Source organism: Dipteris shenzhenensis, chromosome 28 (genome assembly GCF_047967505.1).
Source record: "Dipteris shenzhenensis isolate YYH24624 ecotype China chromosome 28, Dip_SZ_1.0, whole genome shotgun sequence".
Lineage (NCBI taxonomy): Eukaryota > Viridiplantae > Streptophyta > Polypodiopsida > Gleicheniales > Dipteridaceae > Dipteris > Dipteris shenzhenensis.
Window position 1 is genome coordinate 17,474,868 of NC_141623.1, and position 23,618 is coordinate 17,498,485.

At 45.6% G+C, this 23,618-nt stretch overlaps 1 protein-coding gene across 3 annotated transcripts in view; it reads left to right on the forward strand.

Annotated features, from left to right (window-relative positions):
* The first annotated feature begins 341 nt into the window (after positions 1–341).
* Positions 342–23,618, forward strand: part of LOC147883261 (uncharacterized) — a 98,411-nt gene continuing 75,134 nt past the window's right edge. For 2 of the 3 annotated variants that reach the window (XM_087400023.1, XM_087400024.1), the window contains exons 1-4: positions 342–810; positions 1,224–1,406; positions 1,811–2,008; positions 14,502–14,616. In XM_087400023.1, the coding sequence (XP_087256149.1) occupies positions 643–810; positions 1,224–1,406; positions 1,811–2,008; positions 14,502–14,616 (664 nt within the window). In that variant the 5' untranslated portion in view covers positions 342–642. Of the gene's footprint in view, positions 811–1,223; positions 1,407–1,810; positions 2,009–8,540; positions 8,615–14,501; positions 14,617–23,618 lie in introns of those variants that run through there. The other variant, XM_087400026.1, reaches the window with a different exon arrangement.

A 23,618-nucleotide genomic window follows, 5' to 3' on the forward strand; every position in this document is an offset into this window, starting at 1 on the left:
GGGAGATCAGAAGATTGGAATTTGTTGGAGCTGTCTGTCGGCCGGCGCTTCAGTTTCCTATACCGATTATGTTGGTTTCTCAGTCTCCTGTACCGATTACGTTGGTCTCTCAGCGTATTTTGTTGGTTTGCCCGGGTCGTTTGCATCGAAGATCGATGCATCCGTCCTGATGCTTCTTGTCATCGCCTCAAGCTGTCGCTCCATAATCATCCGCAGTGTCTATTCCGCCACCAAGGAAATTCATCCTTGTGAAGAAAATCCTCATCTCTTCCTTTATCACGATCCGTCGCACTAGTACACTGCACGGCCATGGAGCTGGTGAGTCTTCCTGATTGCGGTGATCAGTCTTCCCGCAATCAGGAAAAATCATTGCTTTCTGCTCAGCGTCTGCTTGACTAATGAATCCGCCACCTTGAATTTCAACATTGTGAATTTAATATCAGAATCAGCGAAGCCGCCTCAGTCTCGTCATCGAGGGAAATTTTGTCCGGAAGTTCACTTGGAATCAGCTTCTCGCTTTGCCGCCTCATCCTAGCTACCTCTCCGGTCCACTGCATGACTTTTTCTTTGTAGTTCCGGAAGTCGTCGCTCGACTTACTTAACCTTCAGCGGACTATACAGCTCGTTCTAGCATTGCGCTGCATGCAGATGTTGCAAATGGAAGAGATGGAAGCGCGAGTGGAAGAGGAGGAGAGGCTCCTGCCCAAAATAGGCGGTCCTAGCCCAGAGCTGGGTGCTTCCATTCCAAGCTTGCTAACATGGCACTGGATGAATCCTTTAATGTCTCTCGGGAATCGCAAAGCTCTACAGGTCTTTCTCTCTTTCTCTGTGCGCGGCGCGCGCTCACACTGTCACTCACTCGAGCGCGCACACAATCACTCACACGAGAGAGAGAGAGAGAGACAGAGAGAGAGAGAGATCACAAGCTCGCCAGCATTCTTTCCATCAGAGAAAACCGAACCGAAGAGATCGCTTACTCCCGCAGGTTTTGTCAATGCTCATCAATAAAATGAAGATTTGGGAAAACAAGTCATTGTGACATACGTCAAAAATCACATTGTTACGTTGTGCCATCCCGAGCAATCGTAAAATTCTTTTGGAGCGGCAAACAGCCTTTCGAGTTAAAATCACCTTCTCAAATGCAATTCGTCTTTTCCACGTGCGACAGTGCGCATTGTTGCCGCCTTCGTCGAAGTTGCTAATCTGGCGTCTATTCAATGCAGGCAGAAGATCTGTACGAACTAAATCCGTACGACGGGACTCTTCATTGCGAGCATCTATGGAAGAAAGCTATGTCAGGCGACAAGAAGGTTTCCGTCTGGGCACTGCTTTTCCGAAGCTTGGGGAAGGTTTATTTTATGGCGGCTCTTTGGAAGCCGCTTTGGCTAGCTGCAGTCCTCTTGCAGGTACTTACTAAAGCTGCCAAATTTCGGCCCATCGCCTCGCCCTGAGACCGCAAAACTAAAACATTTCTCAAATTTGACGCGGTAAACACGGTCTAAGTAACAATGTGCTGGCCAACTGTCAGACCGCTTATAAATTTTGGACTGCATGCCAAGATGCACTTGTGTGATGCCCAAAACGTGATGTAACAGTGTCTAAATTAAAAATGACCTTTTCATGTACAAGACATGTTGCTTTAATGCTGGAGTTTTGGTTCGACATTTCAAATGTGTTTATAATTCAAAGCTCCTATTCTGATCTAACATTTCAGATGTGTATATAATTCAAAGCTCCTATTCTGATCTAACCTTTGGTTCCTCTGGGAGTACATTTTTTAATGAAGTTCAACGTGCCTTTGTTCTGGCAGGTTTATGTTTTGAAGGCACTTGTCAGGGTTGGAGAAAATCGGGAAGAGCACTTCCACTGGTGGTGGGGTATGTTGTTGGTGCTAGCCATGTCCTTTGCATCAACAATCCAGAGTCTTTCACAAAACAATCTTTTCAAGTCTTCTCAGAGGATAAGCATGAGAGTGCGCTCAATGGTCAGCATGGCTATTTTTGACAAGGTAATGCCGATGCATCAGCATGCTCCATATTTACAGCCAGTTGCTGCTAGCCATCTTCTTTGCGTCAACATTCTGCGTATTTCATAACACAAATTTTCAATTTGTGAGAACACTCTGATGATGCTGTCTTCTGTGTATCTTTCAACTTCAACTGAGGCTTTAGAAAATACAACCGTCTTCCTTAAATAAAAAGTATAGGATAAGGTGCGGTATGATTCAAAAATAAAAGTATAGGAATGTTCAATCTGTACAAAAATGAATTGTAACCTGCATTCAGGGTGATCCTGGCAAATATGAAAAGTCTAACCCACATGGAGATTGGCACCAGTGCCATTCTCCATACAAAAGCCAGACTCACATGGAGATTGGCACCTAAATATGCTTTGCTGCCCTAGAAAATAGAAATACGGTATGAAGTATGGTTGCTGCCCTTTCAGTCTGCTTACAGCTTTTCTGGATTCCATGCACTCAAATCTGATAAATGGTGTATACACCAGACAACCTGCATGCCGATGGTCTGGACAAGGCGTCTGCTGCTATATTTTCCTTTGTTTTATATTCAATGTCAATGGTCCTAACGACAACCATCTCTTGGCTTATGTGAAATTACCTCAGTAGTTTGTGATACCATTTTTTGAAGTCCATGAGTGTCCCCTACTCATAGTCATGGTATGTGGCCTCTTTATCAGGCTCTTTATCAGTGGTTTGTGATACCATTTTTTGAAGTCCATGAGTGTCCCCTACTCATAGTCATGGTATGTGGCCTCTTCCATCTAAAGAGGGAAAAGGTGCTGATAAAATTTTCTTGCTATCAAAGGCCACCACTCTACGTTCCTGTCTCAGGACAGCTCTCAAAACTGTGAACTAACACTGGGGCATTCTTTAGTCTCTCAAAGGTAGCCCGTGCCTCTTTTGTGCACATAAGGTATTTTTCTTCAAGAGATCAGTTGGGATTGCCGCCCTCTTGGCCAAATGTCTGATGAACTCTTGTAGAAGGAATCATACTCTCAGCTGGGGCTGTTTCATGGTTGTAGAAGGAAGCATACTCTCAATTGGGGCTGTTTCATGGTTGTGGCCATTTCCCAACACATTTGACTTCTAAAGGGTCGAATTTGTTGCCATCACTGCCCACAAATGTGCCCCAGATTCTTGACATGTTCTGCCATACAAGTTCATTTGCTGGTTGTTAGCATAATGCTGAAGCAATGTCAAAAAGTTGCAACATTGCCTGATGTGAGGCACTCCTGCCTGCTCTAGCTCTAAACCAGAAAGTTGCAACATTGCCTGACGTGAGGCACTCATGTCTGCTCTAACTCACATTTTACTTCTTAAGGGTTGACTTCGCTGCCATCACTGCCCACAATGTGCCCCAGATTCTTGACATGTTCTGCCATACAAGCTCATTTGCTGGCCCTTAGCATAATGCTGAAGCAACCTAAAAAGTTGCGACATTGCCTGACGTGAGGCTCTGCTGTCTGCTGTAGCTTTAAACCAGAATGTTACAAAAAATAACCATCACAAACTGAGATAGTAAGGTGCAATATCATCAATCATCAATGTCACAAAAAATAACCATCACAAACTGAGATAGTAAGGGCATCGCATTGATTTCATACAAGCTCCTTTTGGGGGAAAGGCTGCCTAATGCTCATCGCCCTCTTTGACTCTGACCTGGTGATGATATTAAACGTTTAGTCTATCTTGGTTGGCCTCTCTTAGGCTCATCAACCAAGTCATGAACCTTGGGGATTGGAAACTTGTGTTGTAGACAGTAATCTAAGCACATATGATAGTAGCAATCCGTCCTTATAACTAATAGTCACTAGAGAAGCAAAGAGTGAAGTCCACGAAATTATTAAAGCAATTCTTTCAATGGCGTTTCCATTGTTTCTCTTAAAAAGACAGTATGGGGGCCTTGTTGATTGACTTATTTCTCAGCTCCAAGACAGTGGCATGGTCCATGTCTTTCTTAGGGGAGCATTTGATGAAGCACATCAAAAGAAGTTCAGCATACTCTGCAGGATATGCTGCATATCAACATCCTCAACTAGAGGGGTGCTCCCATTTGTGGTCCTATCAACTTGAATGCAAAAGGACTAGACGTGAGTCAGCTACTTTGCTAGCATATCAATAAGAGGGTCTTTCATGCCTTGCAATGCTCTGTGACTCACCTAACATTCTATCTCACCTTTGTGTGAAATTGTGAGTCACAACCTTCAAGTCCATAGATACCAAGGCAAATAGATCCCTTGCAAATAAATAATAATTTTGTGCTGCCATTAGCAATCTCAACTCTCAGCCCATGGTCTCTGTGGGTGCAAGCCTCTCTGTAAGGTCTTCACATTGATAAATGGGTGCTCCCACTGTATATCAAAATGAAAATAGCTTTAGTATTTACTTGTCCTTTCAGCCTGAGTCCCTACTCATTTTCACACCCATCATACTATCTTGGGATATGGAACCGTTCTAGCATGTGCACCCAAAGCAATTGCTGACCTTCACATGGAGGTTTACATTCAACATTGTCCGGTGGGCAGAATGGTACATCCTCACAGTGCTCCACAAGCTTGGCCCACTCGGTTCAATTGTACGATTATAGTAGGCTGAAAGGTAAGTATTGTCATCCCTAGGATTTCATATGCATAAAGAGGTGCCACTAAGATTGAATAGTTGTTTAAATTTCAGGGCTTGCCGGATAGCCTCTTGTATCCTCTTTCTCATCATCATCTGATAGCTCTACTGTCATGCTGGGATTAACTATGCTAGTCTTTCTTATTTTGAAAACATTTCTATGCCCATCAGACCATTCCTCTCGCATCAAAACCACAAATAGAAAAATTTCCTGCTTTCCATGATGGCTTGAAAATATCTTTTGATTCTGATTTTTCGGTGTTACTTTTGGAGCCAAATTTGGCATCTTCGCCTTGGTAGGGCATAGGTCAGTCTGGACTTTGTATTTGGCATTGGGTCTGATGAAGCTGATCTCCAAGTCAGTATAAGCATCCTGGTGGAGGGAAGGTGGTACACAAGAGCCCTGTGGGAAGTCTCTCCTGGGGGAAGCCTCTCACACAAATGCACTCACCTTAGCTGGGATACAGCAAATGGCTAGCATTAAGGTTGTCCTTTGTCCCAATGTGGGTGTCATGGAATGAATAAAGGCCGTGGCCCACCAGAGTGGAAGGTGCTGTCGAGAAAGTTTGGGAAGTATTGACCCTCCTGGTGTTGCCCATGAAAGTTCCATGAATTAGGGTACGTTGGTGCCCTCCTAACAAAACCCCAAATGATCAGAGCAAAGGGACTTGGAACCTGGATAGGATTGGGGGGCAAGAGAGCACACCATGTGGGAATGAGGTATGCATGACACATGGGAAGATTTGGATGGATCTGGCCCAGCTCAAGGGCTGTCACGTGGACAGAATTGTGACCGACACATGGACAGCAAACAGCGCAAGAATAGCTGCCACGTGGGCTGCATCTAGGCTGCCATGTAGGAGAAAAAGGCTGCAGCAAATGGAGATTGGAAAGGCTGGAAGGCCTGCTGCAGAGGTGGGCAGCATGAAGGCCATGCGGGCAGAGGAAGAAGGCCAACACACGTGGCGGCATATGGGCCAAGCTTGGCAGGAAGGGCCCTGCAGAAAGGGCTCAAAAGGAGTATGAATGGGTCCGGACAGAGTTGGACAGTCTGCAGACTGGTCAGCCAGTTGTGGGGCCATTTAGGGGCCCTGACCAGGTCAACCTGCCACGTGCCAGGTCAGCCTACTGACAGGCCAGTAGGGCCAAGTCGGTCATATTTGAGGGGGCGGGCAGACCAGACCCTTCCCTTTGAGGCTGGGTGTCCTCCAACTATGTATGCCTGGCTAGTTCTATAGGTCGGTGCCGAGCCTTTCCGTTAACTATATCTATTTCCAAGGATGTGGATCCTAAGGGCAACCGGACTTCATTAGTTGACCAATCTTGAATGGCCTTTGCTGACCGCAACCATGGCCTGCCAAGAAGTAAAGGATATGTTTCTTCATGGCTGGTCATATCCAGGACAACAAAGTTGGACAGGAATGTCACACCGCCAATCTTCATTTAACACCCTTGACTGCTCCCATCGGGCGGCTTCACACTGTGTTGATCAGCAATGCGAACTTGGAAATAGTAGCCACTTGTCAAATTCAAACCGAGTTGTTGTAGCTTACTTTTCGGCATGACATATGTTCACGGCTACACCACCATCCAAGAAGACGTCCTTCAGCTCCACCCCATTAATATCCGTAGTGAGCCTAGGACTTTGTTCACACGTGAGGGCAGCGTACGCTGAGCAGTGGTCTGGTATCAGTCCGTTGTGAACCGGTCCTGTCTTTGGTGTGGGCCCGCCCTAGACAGGTCCCTTTTGTCGACCCCTTGGCATGTGGTTCAGGAATGCAATGGACTGGTCGTTGACCTGTGGAGACAACAAACAAAGTTGATGCAGGGTATGAATTCCATCAGATCGTCAATCAAGGAGCAGGGATGGGCAGTAGCCTTTTGTGACCTCACGCTCCGAGTTTCTGTCCTAGGGTCAAAGCTCACTCAAGGTTCAAGGTGTAAATGTGAATGTCCAACCACTGACTCGTGTAATGGTTCCTCCATCATCCACTTCCCTTTGTCTTGTGCCGTACCATGTCCCAATGGCCTTTCCTTATGTTTGTGAAGTGTGCTTCCTAGGGAGAGAGTGGAAGGTCCAGCTTGCAACTCCTTGTCCCCGATCTGTCCTAGGGTTGTTACCTCCATTGCAAACCTCACCGCTTGGACAGTTGCTAGAAGGAAACTGAGGTGTGAAGATCTTTGGTGACACTCTTAACCACTACCTGATACCTTGAAGGCATAGATTGGTCGCATGAAGGTGAGCCACTTTTAGAGCTAGTGATAGGCCTTGATGGTTGCCTTTGGGGTTCTTTCTGATCCACGAACAGAAGAGGACAAGGGTGATGTAGTACGTTTCAGAAATGCTCTCCCTTAGCTTCATAGTGTCTGTGGACAACTGTTGAACAACCATGTGCTCGAAATTTTCGAACTTGACGGTCCGTAGAAATTCCTACCTCTCTCTGACCTGTCCAAGTCTGCTAGAAGTGATCAGGAGGAACTGACTATACCACACCTCCGTTGTATCCTTCAAAGAGGAAGGAAAGATTTGAAGAAAAGCATGCTTGTTCTTTACCTCTCTGGCCTTACATGCTGTGAGAGATTTTCGGACATGAGCTTCATCATCTTCATGGAGATGGCCCTTGAACTTGTGGATTTTCACGTGGACTTTGTTCAGTAGTTCAAGAAGTCTCCCTTTCTCCGTGGAACTCAGAACTGCCATGGCTGAGGCAACACCTTTACCCAAACTGGGACCTGAAGTAGTTACAGCCCATCAAAGGTCCTTCCCATTGAGCAGTTTTAAAGCTCAACGCCACAAGGCCATATGGTTGCGAGAGCATGGGTGAGACAAGGAGCCCTGATGAAGACCACCGTGGCGACATGGATGGTGCTAGTGCTAGAGGTACTACTACTACTGCCAAAGTAGAGGGTGAGAGTGCTGAAGGCATTACTGATGCCAATGTAGAAAGGTGCGAGTGCTGAAGCCATTATTGATGCCAATGTAGACTAGGAGAGCATAGGGGATGAAAAGGAGTGTGGTCCACCAGATGCTAAAGGCACCATGGACACAAATATAGGGGGTGAGAACATAGAAGGTGGGAGAGTTAATGATAATGGGAGAGAAGTTGAGAGAGGGTGAGAGAGAAAGCCATGAATGATGGGTGAGCAGGGAAGGACAGGGATAGTGGAAAGGATAATGCAACGGAAGGAGGAGATGAAGCACTCATAGAAGGTTGGGGCATAACCGGAGCAAAAAGAGATTCAAGAGGTGCCGTGTATGTAGAGGCTAGACTTGGCAGGAAACCGGGGTTGTGCATAAGGGACAGCATAGTACCTCGACTGGTTTGCTGTGTCGAGTCGGATGCTAACGCAGTGGCCAACCCCATAGATGATGCTCTTTAGGAAGACATAATTGCAGGATGGAAGAAGGTGTTGTTAAGCGCCTTGTTCCTTCAATTTGTTTGCCGCTTTGCACTTCTTCTTCCCCTTTAGAGTCCCGATTTGACCACCAGGGATCTTGCCGATGTGTGAAGATTTTTGGAAACCCAAAACTCATCTTGTACATGTGTACATGTGTGATGTTCAACTTGTGTGTGTGCTTGCTGGCGTTCAATCAGATCTTGTGTAAGGAGCTTTCGAGTACATCATGGTATCCAGAGTGGCGGTGTTGATCGTGGATGACATATGTCCGTCATAGTAGCCCTTTACCAAGTGTTCATAGTGTCATAGTTCCGTATTGTGGTGAAGTCATGGGAGCACTCATGTACTCCTTGTGGGCATCATGGATGTGTGGTTATATGTGGTAATCCAGCTTTAAAGGCTTTGATGGAAGTGTATGTGCAGGTGAGCCTAAGGTTGGAATATGTGCTTTAAGTGCCTTGGTGTAAGTATTGTGGGAAACTTGGGAGTGGTAAAAAGGCAAGAAAAGCATGCATGCAACTGTGGCTACGTGAGGATGGAGAGGAGCTTCTGGCTGCGAGCTAGAGCTACGTGAAGGTGACGGCTGGAAGCGGGTGTGGGGGGCTTGCTAAAAGGATCGACGGAGAGGGAGACGGAGGACCACAGATGATAGGAGCTCCGTGAGCAGGAGAGGGGAGGATGCTGAGTATCATCACGGGAAGGAGAGATGAGCGAGAGAGATCTTGCTTGAGGGACGGGCTGTGCTCTGGTCGGGAGCTTTAGGACGGAGCTGTGTGCTTTGTGAGCAAGAGAGTAGCTGCAACAGTGATATTCGCATGAAGGTTTTGGGTGACGAGTTTCTGGAGGCGACGCTACCACGCAAGAGAACCTTGGCAACGAGTGTGTGTGCGCCAAGATTTATGGAAGAGGAGCTGCGTAACGGCAGCTATCTTTGCATATAGTAGAAGGTGATGGGTACAGCTGTAGGGATCTCGATAGTTGAAGAGCTCCAATTATGGCGAGCTGTGTTTCGGTTGGAAGGACGTCCATTGCATGGCTGGGAGGTTTTTGGATTGAAGGAGCTTGATGACTATGCAGGTCTAGAGGTTCATGGGAGGATAGCGGAGGTCATGTATGAGCAGGAGGACTTTGTGAGCAAGAGGACGACCGTGGAGTGAGGGGATTTGGGACGGGGGCGGTGTCTCTACTAGGAGGTTGGAGGATCATGGGCAATGCGGGTGCTTTGTGAGAAGAAAAGAAACCGTGTGAGCTGGGTATTATCATGTGACGGAATAATGGCAACTCAGGGATCTTGCTGGAGAGGTTGACGGTAGCTTTGGAGGGAGCTTCTTGATTTGGGTGGCTGTCTACTGCATAAAGGGAGATCCTTGGATGATGGCTGTAGCAAGCCATAGTGTTTGGCTAGCTCTTGGCAACAAAGCATGATCGTTGTAGCTGCTTTTGAAGGAACAAGAATCGAGTTGTTGTATTGTCTCGCTGTGGGTTGTGGATTGGAAGCGTGAAGCTGAATGCTTTCTGAGTTTTGCCTTGAGCTGTATAGTCTTTGGTTCTTTCTGAGGTTGTGTAGTCCACTATTAGTCAGTTTTTTGGTGGGGGTTGTCTTGGTTCCCAGTTCAAGGATCCATGCTCTTGTTGATGGAATATAGCTCCACCCATAAGCTACCCATGCTTTTCTAATCCCATTGGGTCCAGGCCATAAATGCTATCTACTGTTGTAGTAAAAGTAGGAAATGATCATATCACTGGAGTTTAGGCTAGGGATCTGTGGTCTGTCATTTTAAGGGTTCAATGTGGAAATTTTATTGTCAATGGTCCATAGTGAATACTGGACTGTAGTAATATATGTGAGTGATGAGGAATGGGAAGAGGTTGTTTGGCTTCTGGAGGAAATGTGGCCAGAGTATGAGTTGTATCCGAGGTGTGTAGAGACAAGGAGTTTCAATATGCCAAGAATGCAGTCATATTATTCTTTCCAGGCCGGATGCCACCAGCAGCCGAGATAGGCAACTGGCTGACACGCACATTGGCTGGCTCTTTTGTTCGTAAAGTACACTATGCAGCCAGGGGCTTTTTTGAGGTGATCATGGTGGATGAGATCCACAGACAAATGCTTTTGGAACATTCACCTCTCTTTTTTGGGCAGCAAATGGTGCATGTCTTGCCATGGTCTCCCACAAGGGACTTTCAGGCCTTAATCCGACACAGATGCCCAGTTTGAAGTTGTTGATTTCCCCCAATGTATGGCCTCACTTTTGCCTAAAATTGCAGCATCTTTAGGTAAAGTGGTCTGCCCACCACGACCCAATGGCAACTCAAACAGATTTTGTATTCTATGGGATACTGATAATCCCACACCGGACTCTTATTCAGTCACGGTGAATAATGTAAACATGGGAAGTGCTTTCTATAAACTCAAATGGGGTTTATTTGCAGGGGCCTGTTTTGAATGCAAAAAGTTTGGACACATGGCTTCACAGTGTCCAATGAATCAACATAAAATGCCTCATGCCACCCTGCCAGTTCACATGTCAACTAAAGATGCTCCTACTCCAGTTACCAACAAAAATAAAGGCGGTAGACAGCCTTCAGGGAGTCAGGATAAAGGCAAAGCTCCAGTGGCCCCCAATGGGAATCTCACCTCACATTCACCTCCTGCTACTCAATCCTCGATCAAAGGAAAGCAATCTTCAACTGATGGCTGGCAAAGCCCAAGAAAAGTCATTTCTGCTCGAAGAATTCCACCCCCCCGCACTTGGAATGGTGCATCTTCTAGCGGAAATACCCCAGAGATAAATTCAGGAATTGGGATTACATGGGCTGCAGTAACAGCCAGCAGAACACTCTTCCCTGAAGAAGAGGTTGCTGCTTTGCTGTCTACTTATCAGGCAGCTACTTCTTCTCAGGGGCGAGGCCTCGACCCTGAGATAGAAATGCAAGGCTGAACGCATAAATTTTGCTGCTGTACATAGTTGTTACACTACTATAAATACCTGTATATATGACTGCTCACATCAAATGTTTTACACTTAATGTTCAGGGCATGTGTGACAGTAGGAAATGGAAAGCTGTGTGGCTGTACATTAACAGATTTCAGCCTGACATAGTGGCATTACAAGAGCACAATCAACATATTTATGCAGGCAAGACAGGACACTATTGTGGATATGATATTTTCTATGCTGGGGAGCACTCTTTCTCAGGGGTTGTTCTTCTGATCAAACATGAGTTCCAACCAATCATTGCATTAAATGACAACAAAGGCAGATGGCTTGTTCTCCAATGCATTATTAGAGGAGAGGTGTTTGAATTTGCTTCAGTTTATGCACCTCAGTCTTCTAGAGAAAGAATTGCAATTTGGGATGCCATGCAACAATATCCGTGGAGATCTCATGCCTACATATGTGGGGATTTCAATAATGCTCCACAACAGGGAGACAACACCTCCAGACATGACCATATGCTATCTCCTGAAAGGCATGCATGGTCTCAACTACTTTTGCATTTGGATCTGGTTGACCTTTGGAAGGAATTGCAGCCTTTGTCACCGGGCTACACTTTTTAACATAATGCTCTTTCAGCTTATCAGGCACGTCTGGATCGATGGTATAGTATCGCTCCCCAACAAAATGGGGATTTCACATGCAAAATGTGGATTGACTATGCCTTTGTGCATTCAGACCATGCACCGCTATGGCTGCGGTTATCTTTTTATCATATGCCAGATGATAGATTGCCACAAAGGAGACATCTCATCATAAACAATAGTTATTTGCAACATGCTGATTTCAAGGCAATGGTTACTGAAGCAGCTCATTGTCTTTCATCTAGCAGCCATCTTCATGTTGATGGTGCCTGGGATTCTTTTATTTCTAAAATGCAAGTGGTGATTAGAGCTTATGGCAAGTCTTACATGAAGACTCTGAGGGAAACCATTGCTCAAGCCAAATGGTACAAATACGGGGGACAACATTGCAAATGATGTGCAAGTGCTAAACCAAGAAGTGCAAGAATCCTTGGTAGGGTGGTCAATCAAGAAGGAGAAGACAAAAGCGGAGCACGGTCACAAGATCCAACCTTCAATGTGAATGAGACGGAACTTGAGCCACATGACACATGGTTTGTTATACCAAGTGAAGGGAGATGGAGGGGAACACAGCAGGAATAAGTGTTAGAGTAGCGAGCACAGATGAAGAAGCATAGTTCATTAAGAGGAATGAATCACACATCAATCATAGTTTACATCAGATGGTAGATACACCAAAGAGGAGATACACTAGGTGACCTCTTGACTCTAGCCTCTCTCTCCATTCACACTCTACGCTCGAATCCGATGCGCCTATGCTGGGATGCCCCAATATCTCTCCTCTGCTCCTCTTCGCCTTCCCCCTCATGGCTGGAAATCTCCTTTCTTGCTTCCTATTGGTTGTCTTCCTATCTCCTTAGCTGTTCCACCGCTTCGTCCCTTGATGGCTTTTGCCACTCCCCAACCTCCTCCAAGTTTGTGAGTTAAGTACTCCATGTGCACTCCTATCTACTCCATGTGCACCTGACACTAGTTGGTGGCGAGCTGGACTGGTGACACAATTTCCCATGTGCACCACCTGTGCTCCCTTGACTACTGCAGTCAAGTGCGCCAGTACTTTACTCTAACCAAGGTCCGCTCAGCCTTGACCAAGTCATGTACTGCTGATGTATCCCTCCAGTCCCGTACTGCTCATGTACCGCTCCAGTCATGTCAGTCATGTGACCGAAGTGTGACCAAGGTGTGACCAGGTGTGATTGAGGTCTAACCATGGTGTGACCAACGTTTGTCCATCCTTGACATGTCGCTCCACTGACCAAGATGTGAACAAAGTGTGACCTAACTATGACCGAGGTCTAACTTAGGTGTTATAACCAACGTGTAACCAACATTTGTTGATCCTTGACATGTTTCTCTAGTGACTAAGATGTGCACAAAGTGTGATCAAGGTGTGGGACCAAAGTGTGACCAAGGTTTGACCAAAATGCAACCAAGGTTTGTCTATCCTTGACATGTTGCTCTAGTGACCAAGATGTGCACAAAGTGTGGCCAAGGTCTGACCAAGTTGTGATCAAATTCTGACCAAAGTGTAACCAAGGTATGACGAAGGTATGATGTGACCAAGGTGTGTCTAGTGTGGGTACAACACTTGGTTCTTTTTCTAAGGGTGGACTTCGGTACTGGGGCCCTTGCTCATGAGCTGAAAGTCCCTTAGCAAACTTGTAGGCAATGTGTACGCTTTCAGAGAAGCTTCACGTTTCTATCTCGTTCCTCCTCTTATAATTGCATATCAACTGATTGGCATGATGAGTGACCATCTCATTGAGTCCCTAGGACAACTGGAAGAACAATGTCTCGAAACGGTCCAAATGCTATGGTGGCTGAAGAATGGCCTTGATGGACACTGCCTAGTCCTATTTTGGCTACTTGTTGCTACCAAACGATGGATTCTTGTGAAAGATACATGGTTATAACAATACACTTTCATTGTCCTCTATGAGGATTATAGAGAACTAGTTTTCAAATTGAGCCATGCAATAAGAACTAAGAGGTCAATTTTCCCATCATATCTCTAAAACTTGAACTTCCGGAGAAATGAGGATTTGGCTGGCTATCAAACTGCTTCCATGAGTCCGCTGTCCCTGATGCTTTGGCCTTCACCAGAGATAGGACTAATGTCTGATCCCACTCTTTCTTTGCTTCTCGAGCTGCAGATCCCATTGCCCATTGCCTGCTCGGTAAATGAGGTGGAGTAGCAAGCATGATCTGGAAAGGATCAGCAAGCGAGAGGCTGCAAGAGTCAAGGAAAAGCTACTAAAGGGAGAGGGGAGGCTGGTGGCAGAGGAGGCAGCAAGCTGCAAAGCAAAGCAGCCAAGGGAAGGGAGAGGAGTGGGGAGCACGGACCAAGCAAGGGAAAGGGGTAAAGGTCAAGTAGTCATAAAGGCTCCTCCAATATTTTACCATCTTGCATCAAATAATTTTCAGAATGCATCACATTGTGCCCTTCATTTCCAGTTGTCTGTGGGTCTTGGGTTGTGTTTTAAACAATATTTTCACTTTTATGCTGAGCTCCGAAAATTAAGGATCATTATTTGTGATATCAATCCGTCTTTAAGATCAGTATTGTGTGGAAAAATTGTATGGATCTTGCAAACAAATGAAATGTAAAAGTACAATCTTTTATTTGTATAAACGATGAGCTTTTTTCTCTTTTTTGCATCCTAGACTGAGGATGGTTGATTGGATCCCAGCTTTTGTTTAAAGAAAACCAATTTGTACGGATATTTTTTTAAAGTTGACCAGCAACCATGACTTCTATAAAAAATTGTTTATCTGTTGCTGTTACTTAGAAAAGACAAAAGGTATAAGGAGAAGGGAGATGTGCCAGAATATGAAACTGGACGAATTCTGATGTTAAATTTTTATTGTTACTTTTCATAGCTATTATCATTAAAGCTAGCAGCTTCCAGTACAGCTGTCAATGGAGGGATGGTGCTGAACTTACTCACTAATGATACACAAAAGCTGGTTGATGCATGTGCCAATTTTCATTTTGGTTAGTATTCATGGTGCATCTTATTCCATCTACTCCTAGTCAGACTTCCATTGTTGTGTCAAAAGGATTGTTATTAAGCAATTGTCATTCAGTTCCAGCTCTTTGCATATTTGCATGGTGGTTTCAAGTGAAATTTTGGTGGTTATAACATTTGTTGGGAAATAAGATGGACTTTGCATAACATAATCAAATTACAAGATAGAAAAGACGAGTTAACCTAAATATTCCAGAATTTATGATCTCTCAACAAAGAAGCTGAAATAAATCTAAAAGGTTCAGATTAGGGGTCAAGAGATAAAAAGGCTTTTAAAGACTCCCTGGTCTAAGTGTTTTGTTGATTGTGTGTTTACAAGAAGCTGACATTATGAAATTACCTCTATTTATAATAGTCATGCCTTGATGAAATTGTAAGAGCGCATGCGATTATATGGGCTCTCTATTGCAAGCCTTGTCATGAATGAATATAACCGTCACGTCCATATAAATTATCCTCAGCATCATGAGTTGTATAGAGATGTATCAATATTCAAGTAGGTGCATGAAGCTACACCTATTTCTGGGCATTCATGACAAAAGTAGGGATCCAGGGCATTTATGGTGAAATCTATGTTTCAAGAGTTGCAAGTGGGTAAACTCTATAGGTGTTTTGTTGTTTCTACTGAGGCATGAGCAGCTCTGAAAGGATTGAAGGGAACATTTTGGAGGGAACAAGACTCCATTGAGTGTCGCTGTACAATGAGAGCTGGATCTGGATCATGTCCCTCAAAAAACACCTAAGGGCAGTAAGAGATAACCAAGGTCATATAGAAAGGTGCTGTATGAAAGATACTGAAAATCCTAGCCACACCTTTCCAGATCGTCCTCGCCTGTCTGCACTCCCAAAGGCAATGCTATACTGACTCAACTGTAATGTGGCAACGAGGACAAGTAGGGTCAGCCCCGAACCTGGATCTCCACAGGCTTACTACAATCCCTCCATGAATAGAAAGCCAAAATAAAAGAGTGATCTTTCTATTCCTGAGGGATTTCTAGAGCCTACGCCAAAAGTTTTTCCGCATAACTGCGGAAATCTGAAAACTATCCCAATGAGGGGCTCTGGAGGGCCTCCAACCTCTACTGCTGAGCTGAAATCTCTGAGCATTTCTGATTGTATAATGAAAGAAGGGGAAGCTCTTCTCTCGGTGCCCCTCATCAATCCATTCCCACTCCCCTAGGTCCCACTGCAAGAACCTAAGAGGGGAAGCAGAGTCTCCAAGACCCCAGCTCAAGGAGAAGAGGATCGGGGTCAAGATACCACTGTGAGTCCTTGTCCCACTCCATGAAACCTGCAATCCTGACAGGCTGAAAGGCAACCTCTAAAAGAATATCATCAGTGTTAAAAATCAAGAGGGAATGAATCACTCAAACCTCCACCCAAGATCTCTCCAACTCTTACACACACTCAACTCAGATAGATGGTCACAGATGCAAGAAACCCTCACTCAGAAATAAATATGGACGGAGAGAGAAAGAGAGTATATTCATCCACCAGATGGTGGGCAGAAAAATAGCTCCAAGGGAGCAGTACAAAACACAGTAGACTGCTGGAGAAAACTAATGGACTCTCTCTCACAACCTGCTCCAGATCTGAGTGCTGAACACAGCCTTGGAGACGGGCTTTCAGTCTTGCACTGGATACTGGAATGAATGGAGGAGTAGGCCTTTTATAGGCACTGCCCAGGCCCCTTGAGTTGACCGACCAGCAGGGTCGGTACCCTGTCTGGTGGCCGACCACATGGGCCCTAGAAAACCGACCAGGGTTGGCCCTGGTCGGTGGCCCTGATTGGGCCGACTTGGCCTACCACAGGCCCCTATATAAGGGTGCCCTGTGCAGCCAGTCTGTGCTGCTGCAAGAGCCTCCATGTGAGGCCTAAAGCCCTGTTTTACCTGCTGTTGCAGGCTGCAACCAGCCCGTGTGCTGGTTGCCTATGATGCCGACCTGAGTCTCTCTCTCTCAGCCCTCCTACCTCTCACTGCCCCTTGTCCCCTCAAATCGGGGGCTCACAGGTGGGCACAGTGAGTTTCTAACACCCCCCCTCAATGTCACAACTGTGGGCCAATCCCCATTCGTATGAGGAGGTGCTCCATCTGTTCTCGAGGAAGTGCCTTCGTGAAGAGATCGGACAAGTTGTCGGTGGTCGGGCAGTACATAAGCTCGATCACGTCGTCGATGATGAGCTCTCGAACAAAGTGGTAATGAACTTCGATGTGCTTGGTCCGCGCATGGTATACTGGATTCTTGGCAATGGCTATGCAACTCTGATTGTTGCACATCAGCACTGTTGCGTCCTCCTGACATACGTCCATGTCCTCCAGAATCCACCTCAACCACATTGTTTCACGAGCTGCTGTACACGCGGCTCTGTACTCTGCCTCTGTAGATGAAAGGGCCACTGTGGGTTGCTTCTTACTCAGCCAAGAGATGGCACCAGATGCAAGTAAGAAACAATACCCTGTGGTTGATCTCCTGGTGTCAGCATCACCCGCCCAATCACTGTCACAGAACCCACCTAGTTCGATGCCTTTGGTATAGGTGATCTGTAAGAATTCCTGGATTTACTATATTTAGAAATGTGCTAAGGAACAGAAAGGAGATTGAAATAGCAGAGCACAAGGAATAATTGTATTACTTGAGTGTCTGTAGTGTAGCTGTAGTGTCATCCATACAATTGGGCCTCTCTTATATAGAGAGTGAAGAGTCACACATGAAAAGGTGTGTACTCCAAAGTGTATGTGCATGAAGAGGTGTGTACCCCTTGTGAAGGGTGTGACCCTTGATGAGAGGGTACATTACAATAGGAGTGTCTCTTCCATAGAATGTCTCTTGTGAAGGGTTGTGCCTCATAGGAAGTGTCCCGTCGAAAGGGCATACCCTTCCACAAGTGTCCATTCATCAAACCATCCATAAGTCTAAGATATAGAGAAAGGAATACGTCACAGATCGTGACATCCCCTCCCACTCAAAATAAGACCCTGGTGGAGATAATGAACTGATGTAGAAAATATCACGGTAAATTCTGAAAATACTGCTGTAAAATGTCAGGGTACTACTGTAAGTCTTCATCAGATTACCAAGTAGCGTCGGAGTCGTTTAGATCTCGCCAAAGAACAAGGAATTCTGTGATAAGTCGATGTCGAGTCTCTCGCTGTCGATGGTCCAGAATACGCTCAGGAATAAGGAGAACATAATCGTCTTCGATTTCTGGAACATAATCACCTGTAGGAGGAATTGCTTCATCGCGTGGAATATACGTCTTTAGCCAAGAAATATGAAATGTCAGATGGATTTTACCCAATGATGGTGGTAATTCCAATTCGTAACTTAAAGGTGAATTTTTCTTGACGATCCGGAAAGGTCCATAGTATCTTGGTCGCAACTTAGGAAACACAGACTTAACCGTCTTATAGCGATGTAGGGCTACAAATAATAGCACCATGTCACCAGTGTCAAATTCCAAGTGACGTCTATGTTTGTTGGCAGACCATTGATACCGCTCTTGCGCTTTTCGCATATGATCCCTGACTTGGAGTAGAATGTCTTGCATTTCTTCCAGAACTTGGTTGACTCTTTCAGTTTGGCCATGTGATTCTGGGTGGTAGGCTGAACTGAACAGTAGAGTTGTACCCAAAGATTCGAACAGTGAAATCCAAAAGTGATTGGTAAACTTAGGATTTCTGTCGGATATAATATTCTTGGGCAATCCATGGTGTCAGAAGATGTGTTGTATGAAGAGTTTGGCGATGTCCGGAGCCTGTGCACTGCCTTTGCAAGCAACAAAGTGTGCTATTTTGGAGAGTCAATCAACAATTACCATAATCTGAGTGTTACCTCTGGAGGATCATGGTAGTGTTGTAATGAAATCCATGGAAATACTTTCCCATCTTTCAGTTGGAACTGGAAGAGACTGAAGAAGTCCTGCTGGAAGTCGTCAGCTTGCTTTCATTTGTTGACAAGATAGGCAAGATGTAACCATTTTGATGACGTCGCTTTTCATCTGAGCCCAGTAGTATGTTGCACTGAGTAACCTATAAGTCTTGTTGATGCCTGGATGGGCAGCATAAGGAACTACATGATGCTCTTTTAATAAAAGACGTCGAACATCCTTGTCATGTGGTACACAGATGCGATCTTGATAATACAGAAGGTTGTCCGTATAAGAATAGGATGAGAAAATCTTCTGTTCGGAAGTCGAAGGTTGATCTTTTGAAAGAACTTGTACTGCTATGCCGAAATCTTTATCATTGAAATACTTCCCTTTGAATGAATTCGGAACATCCACAGATAATGTAGAGATTACCATAGCTGATGCTAGAGTTAACCTGTTGAGAGCATCTGCAACTACATTGCGTAGTCCTGGAATGTACTCAATGGTCATATGAAAGTTGGCCAGAAACTCAACCCAGCGTGCTTGTCGAGCGTTCATGACTGGCTGAGTAAAGATATACTTTAGAGAGTGATGGTCTGTCTTGACCACCGAGTCGGCTCCCATGAGATAATGTTTCCAAGAGCGATAAGCATGTACAATGGCAAGAAACTCCTTATCATAAACCGGGTATCGGGTTTGGATATCAGAATGTTTATGGCTGTCAAAAGCAATAACTCTGCCTTCTTGCATCAAGACTGCTCCTGTAGCGATGTTGGAAGCGTCGGTCATGACCTCAAATGGAAGGTTTGGGTCAGCAATAGTCATAACTGGTGTGGTAGTGAGTGCTTGCTTGAGTTGTTGGAAACTATACTCTGTTTCGGGAAGCCACTGAAAAACTGTTGTGCTTTTCAATAATTCGGACATAGGAGCTGCGATTTCGGAAAACTGATAGACCTTTGTATGGTAGAAGTTTGCCAATCCGAGAAAAGAGCGGATATCATGAACATTCTTAGGAGTAGGCCAGTTTCGGATTACCTCGACCTTCTTGGGATCCACAGAGATGCCTTGAGCTGAAATAACATGTCCCAAATATTTGAGTTGGGTCTTGAAGAACTCACTCTTCTCAATGTTGATGTAGAGAGAATTTGCGCGGAGAACTTCAAAAACTTGGTGAAGATGTTGTTTGTGCTCATGTAGGGATCTACTGAAAACGAGGATGTCATCAAGGTAAACGATCACGAACTTATCGAGGAAAGGCTTGAAGATGTCGTTCATTAGTGTCATGAATGTGGCCGGGGCATTGTTTAACCCAAAAGGCATGACCAAACATTCATAGTGTCCATACTTTGTTCGAAAAGCTGTCTTGTACTCATCGCCTTCTCGTATGCGAATTTGATGATAACCTGAACGAAGATCAATCTTTGAGAATTGTGTTGCATGTAGAAGTTGATCGAAGAGGTCATCGATGCAAGGCAATGGATACTTGTTTTTGATAGTGAGCTTGTTAAGGGCTCGGTAGTCAATGCAGAGGCGCATTGACTTATTCTTTTTTTCCACAAGTAGTACATGAGATCCAAAAGGGCTGCGACTGGGCCGAATGTGACCTTTGTTGAGTTGTTCGGTCACCTGTCTTTGGATTTCTTCATTTTGAGTGTAAGAAACCTGATAAGGAGGTTTCGACGGTGGATTACTGCTGGGAATAAGTTCGATTGGGTGATCCACTGGTCGTCGAGGTGGTAACTGCTTTGGCAATTCCTGTGGAAAAATATCCAGGTAGGGCTGGAAAAAAGGTTGGTTGAGGTATTCAGGAGGATCCTTTGTTGGTGTCTCCTCTACTGCCGTAACCAACAGAAGTGAAGTCTTTACTTGACGTTTACGAACCCACTTCTTTACTTGTAGGGCAGAGGCAACTTGGGTCGAAGGAGAGTCCCTAGAACCAGTTAGCTCAATAAGTTCTCCCTGGTGGACAAACTGGATAGTATGGCTGCGAAAACTGATTGATGGATCATAGTCGTAGAGCCGCTGTTGTCCAAGTATGACATCGTACCGAGAAAGAGGCATGATGTCGAAGTTCAACTTGTCCATATAATGTTGGATGCGAAAAGACAAGTTTTTGATCCTGGTGTTGCACAAGAAGGTAGTTCCATTTGCGAGTTCAATCTGATAGTCCATGGGACTAGGATTGGTGGTCAACCGAAGTTTGTCGACCATAGAACTAGCTAGGAAGTTATGAGAGCAGCCACTGTCGATGAGGATAGTGACCGTTGTTCCACGAATCGATCCTTGAAGACAAAGTACTTGAGTGGCCAGGGAAGGTTCCGGGTTGCTGGCAAGGCTCATCTGGATGGTATTTGCCATTCGAACAGCTTTGCCTTTCTTGTCTTGTGCTGGGGTAGCATCTTCTGTTGCTTTGGTTGCTTGGGACAATCGAACCATCTATGGTCACCTGTACAGATGGTACAAAGTCCTTTTGTGCTGGAGTTGTTCTTCTTGTCAGTGGCCGCACCTTTATGTTGGGGATGATGGTGATGACTTTGTGAAGAAGAAGAGGCGCGATCCTTGGAGGAGTGCTTCTGTTGGAATCCAGCATACGATTTCTGAGACTTCTGGGGATCTTGAGACTGTCGCTGACCTTGATTACCCGAGTTTTTTCTAAACTTGGGATTATCTTGAGGGCGAGTACCTTTGGCCATAGTAGAGTTCTGTGTTCTATTAGCACTCTGCTTCCCTGTGTTTTGGAAATCAGTAATGCGCTCTGCGTAAGCAATAGCGCCAGCTGTGGTGGTGATGTTTGCTTTCAGGACATCAATGCGTAACGAGGGATTTAGGCCTGAGATGAAAGCATGAAGGCGATCATCCTCAGTTAAACCATCAATCTCCAGCACCAATGTGGTGAATTGAGAGATGTAGGAAGACAGGGAGCCTGTTTGCTCCAACTGTCAGAGTTTCGAACGTGCTTGGAAGTCTGCATTGGCAGGTATGAACTACTTACGGAGCACGTGTTCAAAACGTTTCCAGGTTAACACACTTTTGTTGTCCTTTAAGCGTCTTTGCCACCATAGGAAAGCTGTATCCTTGAGGAGGGAGGCTACCAAGGCAATCTTTTTGCCTTCAGTGAGGTCAACAGTATCAAAGTACATGCACAATTTTGCGAGCCATTGGTCAATTGTTCGGCGATTTCGTTGACCAGTGTAGGTTTCCAGAAGTTTAATGTCAAGTCTTTTAGTTTTGGAAGCTTGGAGTAAACGGTAGAGGGCACGGAGTTCAGTGTTTTCTACCTTTGGTGGGAATGAGTCCACATAGTCGTCTGGTTGCGTCACGTCATCCTCTGTATGTGTGGTACTGCGAGAATCTTGGAGTTGTTAGACTTTCTGGACCAAGTCGGAGATGTTGTTCTGAAGCTGGGAAATTTGAAGTTAAAGTAGTACTTCGCCTTGTAAGTTGACTTCAGGGGTCTTTTTTGGACTTGAGTCGCTTATCTCCGGAGAGGCTACACATGAGCGTTGCGACATATCTGAGGTCCCTGTGAGAAAAGCACGAACCTGCGCTCTAGTTTGTACCATTCCTGGAAGAAGATTCGGGCTGCTCCCTGAGGTTGCTCATGTTGGAGGGGGCAGGAGAAGCATGATGGAACCAGCCGTGGAAATTTGGTAAAGGAGGTCCTGTCTGAGGTAACACTGGTGATGGCGAAATGGGTGTTACTGCTCGTGAGAGTACAGGGGTAGGTTGCAGAGTCCACGGATTTGAGAAGGGATAAGGAGCTGCTGTCAGAAGTGAAGGATATCCAGGAGGAGTGCCTTTAGAGCGTAAATACTGTCTTGGGGAAGGTACAACCTGTATAGGAGGATATCTGGGAGATGAAGGAGGTGGAGAGTACCCTGGAGATGCTGAAGCTGAGGGGTAAAAATCTCTCCAAAGATGGACAGCAAACTCGTGAGGAATATCTGGTTCTGGGTATCTATGTGTCTCATGGAACACAACCTGGGCTGTGCTGAGGAAGTAATGTAACTGAGGTGCCTCATGCAGAAGGTATAAGATGTGGTCCAAATCACGGCACGTGAAATAGAAGACCCACGATGCAAAAGCTCCGAAATGGGCTGGTTGTGCAATCTGAACACAATATATTGTGGTAGATGATGCTTGAGGTGTCCTTGAAGGGACGGGTGAATTACCAGGGGTTTCCATGCTTTAAGGAAGCGGCTTTCATTTGTTGTAATTTGATAATAAGCGTCAAATGACAATATGAAAGAGAATCCTTAGAAATAGAATGGAAAGAATCCACCTGGCATAGATTTAATCTGCCAATTAGTTGCGTAGAAAAGGCCTGCAAATCACTGTCCGGAGGTCCATGTTGCTGTCCTTGCAAATCCACGTGGATGTGTGAACAAGTAATAGGTGCCTGGTAGACTTTCGAGGCAGATAGGGGCGTTGGCAGAGGCTGGGTGCAGAAAAGGCAGATTTCGTGGACCCAATCACGCTTTTCCTGCATTGAATTCAGAGACAAGTACCGGTGGGGTGCGAGGAGCAGATCTGGGCCTGGCTGGTCAGGATTGGAAGGCAGCAAAAGGGCGCTTTTCATAGGCTAAGGTGGCGAGATAAGCCAGCAGGATTCAGGCTGGTCTGAATCGCGATAGAGGGCAGAACAGCTGCTGGGCAAAGGCAGGTATGGTGGTGAAAAAGGGGCAGCCTGCTTGCTTGTGGCAAAATTGGCTGCGTGCTTCCAAGGCTGAATCGCGGCAGCAAGGGCAGTGATCTGCCGCTGAAAGACTGGCAGGAACCCAGGGCAGCAAACCGGCTGAGGGGGGGGGGGGCTGCGTATGGCGTGGAAGGGAGGCGAATCCTGCGTGACGAAAATCCGTACGGGCGTCAATCTTGGATCGTCATTTTTGTGTGTGGCTGCCTAGGTTGGGTGGTTGCCAAAAATTAAAGTGTGGATTTAATTAACCCTTGGGTAGTCTAGGGTAAGGCCTAAGGTATGGGGCTGGGTTTTCCTTTTTAGCCCCTCTAGGTACCCTTTTATAAGGTGCTTGGTGCCAAAAAGGTGTGCCTATTCTAAGGGGTGTGACCCTTGGAATAGGTGTACCTTTTCATGAAGGG